General features: G+C 32.5%; 1 protein-coding gene across 1 annotated transcript; it reads left to right on the top strand.

The window, feature by feature from the left end:
• Window positions 1-4,387: 4,387 nt before the first annotated feature.
• LOC112515405 lies at window positions 4,388-8,932 on the top strand. Its single transcript, XM_025122202.1, has 6 exons — window positions 4,388-4,495; window positions 6,651-6,748; window positions 6,842-6,894; window positions 7,788-7,949; window positions 8,027-8,101; window positions 8,587-8,932. The coding sequence occupies exons 2-6, from the start codon at window positions 6,692-6,694 to the stop codon at window positions 8,753-8,755; spliced, it is 516 nt and encodes a 171-aa protein (XP_024977970.1). The 5' UTR covers window positions 4,388-4,495; window positions 6,651-6,691; the 3' UTR covers window positions 8,756-8,932.
• The last annotated feature ends 351 nt before the right edge of the window (window positions 8,933-9,283 follow it).

The raw sequence follows: 9,283 nt of genomic DNA, 5'->3' as shown, positions 1-9,283 counted from the left end.
TTTTATTCAAAAATAAAAACATCATCGCTTTCTCAAAATCACATAAAGTCATATTATAACATCGACTGAGATAAAGAATAAAATGAAATATTAAAGTTACGATGTATCTCGCTGCATTGCACAAGTACGCTTCTAGTTAATAAATATACAACACATTTAATTTCTCTCTCCTCGTGAAGATTTACCTTCAGAAACTTTAATTGGTTGAATATAATTAAAATATTATTTCTTTATTTTTTATAGATTTTTAGAGATTTCTCTAAATTTAAAGATTTTTACAATCTTTCCTCTTTTTCCTAGTTTAGCATAGAGGATAACATATCTGTTGGAGCAACAAAAAATGCTAAAATTCCTCTTTTCTCCATTTTTAACATAACTGTTGGAGTTGCTCCTAAAAGTTATTTTCTTTAAATATAAATTGCTACAAACGAGAGATCAATTTTTGTTGGTATTTAGAACGACAATGAATCTACTTTTACAACTTGAAAATATAAAAAAAAATACAAATGTTTAATCCAACTTGAAAACATAAGTCTTGAGTCTTCAGGACTTTTTGTATCCGCTATTTAGGTAGAACACCGTCACCGATTTCTGGACGATCTTATTTGGTCAAATACATAGCAAAAAACTCCTATCTTCATTTCATTACGGTATTTCTAAACAAGGTCCTATATGACAAGTTTAAGCGTTTTGATGATATCGATATTGATGAGATTGACAATATTGGTGCTAGTTCTGATATTGGTGCTCTCAAAGATCGACGGTTTAAGTCCTGTAAAGTCATTGGGGGGGGGGGGGTTCCTAACTGTTGTTCTTCAGGGTCCTTGGATTAGTCGATGTGCATGTAAATTGGTTCAGACACCTATGGTTAACAAAAAGACCTTATGAATTGCCCGGCTAAAAAAGAGCTATAATTACTAGAGATGTTCTAGTCTTTTTGGATGTCGCATTACACTTAAAGTTTTTGAAGAGAGTAACATAAAAGAAATCTACTTGTGGAGCTTGAAGAAAATGATCAAGAGCACAAAGGAAGAGAAAAAAATAAATGGTCAAAGGAAGAGGTTTGAACCCCTGACCTTCTAGGTGGCCAAAGACTACGATATCGCTAGGCAAAAGACCCTTTGGTAGATGATAATCCATCAAAAGTAAATGATTGTTTACCCAGACGCTTATTCGGTAAGAGTCGACGTTCTTACTTACCTTAACGGGTAAGATTATAATCCATCAAAATGACACTGTATATAATAATTTATTCGATAAGCGCTAACCGAATATGACGCTCGACCATTGTCACACTCTTACATGGTAGGATTCTCAGTCATTGTCACGTCTATCTGGTAAGGAAAATGACCTAATAAACATTCATCGAATAAACGTTTGATAAACGACACATAAGTTTCAAAAGATCAACAAACTAGGCATGGGCTAATGAAAATCACAAGGCGGAAACAAATTTCAAAATAATGTCATGATAACAAAAAAAATTATAAACTATTGTATCTACTGACATTTTCTATGTTTAGATATCCCTTTACGTGTCGGGCACATGACTTTACTTAACGTTGACCTCAAACGATGGTTAGATACAGGGACCCAGATCAAAACAAATGCAAACCACAGGATCATGAATGTACTTAGGGCCGTTTATTAAATACTTATCAGAGTAGATGCTTTAATATTGTTAGAAATGGTTATATATCGTGTATTACCAACAAATCAGTCAATTCATCTTCATAAGCCCTTATCAAAGAAGACTGGATCAACTAAAAGATGAACTTCATAAAATTACAGCATGGTGATCATGTGGTAACTTAAAAAAAAAACGAACGATGATTGGTGATATGTAATTTCTCATTTAAACTGGTAATGTCACTAAATTATCAGGATATCCTGAGGGGTCGTTTTCCAAAACATTTATTCGATAAGCGCATACTGGTAAAATTCATTGTTATCACTTACCTTACTGAGTAAGGTTTTAATCCACTAAAATGACATCATATGCAACAATTTACCCGGTAAGCCATAACTAGGTGGCAATTGTTACCATCACTTACCCGGTAAGACTCTTGATCATTACTTTCGCTCTTATAAGTAAGATTATCGATCCATCCAATATTTACCCGGTAAGATATTGTAACTTGATAAGTATTTACCAAAGGGTCTTTGCCTAGCGGTATCGTAGCCCTTGGCCTTTTAGAAGGTCAGGGGTTCAAACCTCACCATAGGTGAGGAGGGTGTGTGAGTTTATTTGTTGTATTTTCCGTATATAAATATTATATACTTCAACAAAAAAAAAACTTGATAAATATTTACCTGAGTTAACACTTGATAAACAAAACATTGTAAACATCTGAGTATGTATTGGGCAATTTTTAAATTCTTTTTAATTATAATATTTTTTTGGTCATTGACGTGTAGTTCAATTGGTAAATGAGTGAAGTGACGTTAGTCGAATATACAATGGATTTAAGTTTGAATCTTATGGAAGACGAGTTTAAACCGTTCACTAGCATCAATTGTTGAGTTGCTTTTAAAATGCCACCTCACATATGATTTCTAAGAGGGATTTATATGAAAACAGTTGAAATTGCTAGTAATCAACCTTTTTCTTTAGACCATCTCTAACAACTACTTTATATATATATATATATATATATATATATATATAGGGGAGCGATCAAATGCAAACCACTCAATTTGTACAAACCGCGCAAACCGCATTCAACCAATCATAATTTTTCATTTTGTTCATTTTTTTGTAATTATGAGAGGTTGATTAATCATTTTTATTGTGGAGGGTGTTAATCATAGATATTATCATCTTCATTATTTTAATTTTAGAGAAATACATGAAACAGTTTCATTAATATTAGAGAAATACATGAAACAGTTTCATTAAGTATTATATGAAACAATTTCACAACCATATATGAAACAACTTCATCAAAAAAAGTATTACATGAAACAATTTCACAAGATTAAACAATTTCATGAAAAAAATTCATAAGATTAAACAATGAAATCGACAGATGAAGGTGGTTTGCACGGTTTACACAAATGAGGACGGTTTTCATATGATCACTCCTCTCTCTCTCTCTCTCTCTCTCTCTCTMTATATATATATATATATATATATATATATTAAAAATATAGTATAAAAAATTAAAATATTTAAAAAAATTACGTTCAACTCTGACTATATTAATAATATATTCAATACATCTAATATAATATTATTTATTTCTTATACACATTTAATTTCAATATTTTTTATTCATGAGAAATAATTAAAATATGGAAATAATGCGTGAAATAACAACTTACTTTTACAAAAAAAAATTATTACAGGGTTCTACTTTCAGTTTTTTCTTATTATAACAATGTAATTTTAAAATATTTTTTATTAGGGTATCGTGCTTTAAAAAATTTACCCGTTATAGCATTGTGTAATATTTTAAATTAAATTTACACATTATACCAGGTTTCTTTGCCACCTCATCATTCACGTAGGCTGTCCACATATACGATAGTGCTGTCATGATATTTATTATTATAGTATTGTACTTTCAAAATTACTTTAATATAACATCATCAATTTCTATTACAACATTGTACTTTTAATTTTTAATTTTTTATCATTTACATATTGTAAATCTAATCAAATATATAGCTATTTTGGTTTGTTTACAGAGTTTTAAGAGAGAGTATTTTTTTTATTTTAAAAATATAATATTTAATTTAACAAAAACTTACATAATGGTAAAAAAGATTAAATTTCATATACTGTTTGATATCTTATTGCAGATCTATTAATGCTAAAAAAAAGGTTACCGATTTGGGTGTCTTTTGCCTTCTATAATATATAAAAAAAAACGATATTATAATCTCAAATAATATTTATTATAATTTTTAGGAAACATATTTGATTAAATTTATAACGTTTAAATGATAAAAATATTAAAATTAAAAGTACAATGTTGTAACAGAAACTAGTGATGTTATAATAAAGTAATTTTGAAAACGCAATGCTATAATAAAAAAAATGTCATATCATCACTATCGTACATGTGAACAACGTAAGTAGATGATGAGATGACAAAGAAAACTGATATAATGGGTAAAGTTAATTGAAAAGGTTGCTCAATGTTATAACAGATAAATTTTTGAAAGTACGATGCCCTAATAAAAAATATATATAAGTTATTCAATGCTATTTTTTAAAAGTACAATGCCCTAATAAAAAATATTTTGAAAGTGCATTATTATAATAAGAAAAACTGAAAATATAATGCTATAATAAAACAATTTATAAAAATAGGTTGTTATTTCGTGCATTTTATTTTTAAAATATTATTAATAAAAGATGGCAGCCATCGGGCCTGTTAAAGTGAGGCCCAACAGCCCTCAACTCCGGTCCAAGTCCCGTCTCCGCTGAAATCGATTCAATCACAACGCCTCCAAACTTGCGATTTTGCCGACTGTCGAGTTAGGGCAGGTAAACATCTCATCTTTTGCAAATTTACGCAGCTTGTTTGATTCTTGATATATGCGGAATTATGAATTTCTAATTTATGTCATTATGTGAAATATGGATTGTGTTTTTGGGAATTTTTGATAACCTGGTGAGTATGTAGTTTGATTTAACCCAATTTGTTCTGATTATGACTTGTTTCTTGAATCTTGATTGAGATGGAAGGAGAAATAAGATAGATTTTGCTGTTTCACGACCTTCGACTTTCGTTTAACACTGTTCTAGCTTTAGGGTTTAGGATTCAGGGTTTTAGGTCTCACGCCCAAATGTGTGTTTATTGTAACACAATATTTATTTGATTTTTCTTACGTTTCTAGAGTCTCGCTTTTTAGTTATTAGTGTATAACCTATTTTAAATGGTTTAGGGGGTGAACGTGATTGCTTATTTGAAACAACTTATGCTTTTTTACATAAGTGCTTATCAACTTATTATAAGTTAGAATGATTTAACTTCTTCAAAAATTTCTTATTACCAGTTTGGAACCGGTATAAGTTGTCTATCCAAACACTCAAAAGTGCTTATTACCGGTGCCACACCAGAATAAGTTGTTTTTATAAGCAATCCCAAACACCCACTTAATGTCATTGACCCGTTGAGTAATAGTAGAAAACATGTGTCTATATATAATTATAGAGGTAGGTTTAGGGGAAAACCCCAAAAAATGAAAAACTGGAGAACTTCCTTGTAATTATTCATTTGGATGGTATGCAAGTATGTACAAGTAATTGAAGCTATTTTTTGGTTTTTATGCACATGTGCATGGAGGCTAAAGTGCTTACAAATTACTGTATGCACATGTGTATACCGTCCAGATGAATGGTCTTAGTTTTTGATTTTTTTTTGCGGTTTTCCTCTGAATATGAACCTATAATTATATACCTGATATACATAATAGGCATGGATACAGGATCTGTAGGATAACTTCCATCTTGAAAGGTGGTGTTTTTATAAAATATCGGCTATTCTTTTCTATTTGTAGTCCAATAATCTACTCAATGGGTTCCATCGAGCTAGCTATATGCTGTGTATTATTGATGATTTCTACATGAGGCGGTAAGATGCTATCTTGAGCAGTTACATTTCCAGGGCCCTTGACCCAATTAAACGCCTCACAAGTTCTATTTCGATAGAGATTAATTCTCAATATGATTTCTTTCAAATTCATTAGAATTTCATGTACTTATTCTTGAATACCCATTATGGTAGAATATTTGTGTGATATTTTATCAGATTTTTGTGCGTGTGATACAAGTTCCTTTTATTTCTCCAAGGAAAGCTCTTTGCATCGCAATGCCTATTGTGTCGCCTTGACCTTTTCTAAGTGGAGCCGGAATAAAGCGCCCATAAAGAAGACACTTACTGATAGCTACTGATTCAACACACTGCCACTGTGGTGTTCGAGTAGATACTGTTATTGTTACTTGAACCATAGTAATATTATTTGATCGGATCATCAAATCATTTATTTCTCTTGTTATTGAGATATCTTCAATTTTTATTTCTACACACGTCTTTTGTCACGATAAGAAACGCCTCGACCTCGCCACCATTCCCAACATCATTTAGAACCTTGCTTTAATAACATGTACTTCATGCAGAGGAACTTGTACATCTTTTTTCTATGAAAATGGTTCTAGATTGCAGTATCTATCCCATGCCCATGGAACCTTTCTGTCTTTTTAGTGAACTACCCAAGAGTTAGGGGCCATTTATCGAACACTTACCCGGGCAAGCATTTACCAAGTCACGTTACCTCACCGGATGAAAATGGTAAGAACTAAAAATCTTACCCGGTAAGAGCGAGAGAAGGACCATGAGTCTTACCTGGTAAGTGAGGGCGACGACTCTTACCACGGTAAGCGCTTACCGGGTGAATTGTTGCATACAATGTCGTTTTGATGGACTAAAATCTTACCCGGTAAGTAAATAATAGTGTTAAATTTTATTGGTAAACACTTACCGGGTAAGTGTTTGGTAAACGTCCCCTTACTCTTTTATTCACTGCTCGATGTGATATGGCTTGTTAGTTTTTAAAGTAGGTTTTTGCTTATTCTCTTGTTTCATATGTTGTTATTTGTAAATTTGTGATTGATATTTATATTTACGTATTTACATTAGGCTCGTCCCACTTAAATTCTTGGCTCCGTCTCTATTAACTGATGTCGGGAAGAGAAGATAGCGACTCCGATGCTCCGGAGGAATTCACCGTTGAACAGGTAGACTTCTTTACGTTTGCTTAACCGTTATCAATCTTAAAACTCATTTTTGGTTTATTATTTCTGAATCAAAGTTCGTGATTTGATACACAGGCAATACAAAAGGACGAAGAGATAAGAACGATTCAGAAAGAAAATAAGGCGAGGTATGCGATTCCTTGCGTATTGTTGTACACTCAATTAATAGGAGCCTTTTTTTGCTTTAGATTAATGGTCGATGTTCGTTAAGCATGAAAAACGTTGGTTCACATCAATATTATATATAACGCGAATAAGTTTCTAGTCTGTGTTGCAAAGTATTATCTTGTGGCGAAGTGATAGATCGTAATGTAGAATCCAAGAAAGCTGATTATATTCGTGAATTCAGAATTCGCATGTGAGTTTATAATAAGAAAATAACTATTTTAGATTCCTAAGAGTGAGATCTTGCATAGCGGTTGATTGCTGCAGTTTAAGGGCTTGTTTGTTAGCTTAATAAGACTCGCAACTTATTTTGTAAGCTATACATGACTGTTTGCTACTGGTTTACTAATACAGAAAGTGGCTTATTCATTAAGCTTTCAGAGGGGAGCTTTATGCAGAAAGCCAGGCTTTTTCAAACAGGCTTATTGCAGTTAAAGAACACGCTTCTTCCATCTATGAAAAAATCATTCTAAACAAAACCCTTCTCAATTTATACAGATAGATTAGTTTATAAAGACAACTTTATCTATATAAGACTTAATGGAAAACCAACCAAACAACCCCTAAATCAGATTTTAAATAAAATCCATGACCTTCTGGCCTCTTAAAAGAAAAAAATTGGCTTCATACCCGTCAGAAGGTGGTTGATTTAATTAAAATCTCATTTAAGGTTATATACTTAAAATCTAAATATACCACTTCCATACACAAGAAGGCCTAAAAACCTGTTAAAGAACCCCCATTTCCTTATCGATCCTGAACATTCTTGCTGAACCACATTTGCTAAAGAGAAAAAGCCACATATAATGGGGTCATCTTGCTTCGGCTATTCATGAAATAAGTCGTTTCCGTACAGGGTTTTGCGTGAACGAAAAGAACGGCGTAGAACATGGGCTCAAAAGTTAACACCACGAGTCAATAAAAGCATCCAAGATGCTACAGAGGAAATCGAAACACAACCAGAGAATAAAGGAATGCTCCCAGATGATATCGTCAAATTGCTTGCTGCTAATGAGAAGTATTCACTCCAGCTTTCACTAATATTCTTTACGCCTTTACGTAAACGAGCCTTAACATATATGTTCTCTGTTACAGGAAAGTTTTCTCCTCCGACTCGGATGAAGAGAAATCCGAGAAAAGACCAAGAAAGAAGAAATCCAAACACTCGGGGTAATTAATTTCTTGATCAAATGATATGCAACTAGTATTGTATTGGGATCGTATTACTATATATATAATGAGTTCCAAATACAAACCAATTTTAACCGTCCATTCACACTGTTCTAAACAAGTCGCCGCAACAGCCGCCATGGCGCGCCGTGGCTCAAGTGTCTCACGCCCTTTAAGCTTGTGCACGCCATGGCCTAATGCACGGTTTTTATAACAGGATATCTGATTTTTCTTACCTTTTTAATGTCTTATTTGTTAGTTTTTAATATATAATTGAATTTAAATTGTTAATTATCATTGATTCATCTAGTAATATTAGAAAACATGTTTATATATATATATATATATATAGACTTGGGATCATGCGAGGCTTGGTCTCGCTGCGACGCCATTTAGAACCTCATTTCCAGCCAAATGAATATTTGGTTTTATAAATATCTCGATTGTTTCCTAATCTAAAGCAATGCTAATACGCTTATATACAGAATGGGACCAGTTATTCTGAAGGAAATACCACCGCCTCCTTGCTTACAGAATTCATTGGACTTCTTGAAGAAACGAAAAATGGCGGTTCCGAGATCATCTGCGATTTTGGACAACTCGAATCAAGCGTTGCGCCTTCTTTCGGCATCGGGTATGTTTGGTAAGAAATGAGAGAGATTTGTTTAGGTAATGAAACCTTGCTGCACATTTTACTTGCATTTGAGCATGCTATGGTGGATTATATGTACTACTGAATGCTAGTAAGCAATTTTGGTTTCTCTCTCTTTGTAACAATGCATACATTGTTATATTTTTGGTTTGTTTAAAATACAACAAAGTTTGGTTTAGTTTCAATTGGTATTTAACGTAACGAGTTTGTGTTTCGATGTAACAAATATCTTGTATACATTTTGACCTGTAAGTCACAAAATGGTGCTCTTTTGGAACCATTTTTAAGAAAAAGGTGGTTTGCAAAAATTGTGTTGTTTGATATCACTGCACAAAAATGGGGTTGTTTTGTTATGTCTTTTAAGGAGCTACTCGAGAGGGAAATCCTGTAATGTTAGGGGTTGTTTGGTAGTTGCTAAATGGTCTGGTGCAGAATGATTAAGAGACTTTCATGATATAATGCAAAATAAAATATAATTGTTTGGTAATTATTTACAATGAAATCAGGGTGTTTAATGGTTAAGGGAGGTT

The sequence above is a fragment of the Cynara cardunculus genome, assembly GCF_001531365.2.
Source record: "Cynara cardunculus var. scolymus isolate 2C chromosome LG 7, CcrdV1, whole genome shotgun sequence".
Classification (NCBI taxonomy): Eukaryota; Viridiplantae; Streptophyta; class Magnoliopsida; order Asterales; family Asteraceae; genus Cynara; species Cynara cardunculus.
This window is presented reverse-complemented; position numbering and strand designations above follow the sequence as displayed.

Coding starts and splice junctions, on each gene's coding strand:
- LOC112515405 (XM_025122202.1), top strand. CDS start 6,692: ATGTCGGGAAGAGAAGATAGCGACTCCGATGCTCCGGAGGAATTCACC. Junction 6,895..7,787: donor CAGAAAGAAAATAAGGCGAG/GTATGCGATTCC, acceptor GTTTCCGTACAG/GGTTTTGCGTGAACGAAAAG. Junction 7,950..8,026: donor TTGCTTGCTGCTAATGAGAA/GTATTCACTCCA, acceptor TCTCTGTTACAG/GAAAGTTTTCTCCTCCGACT.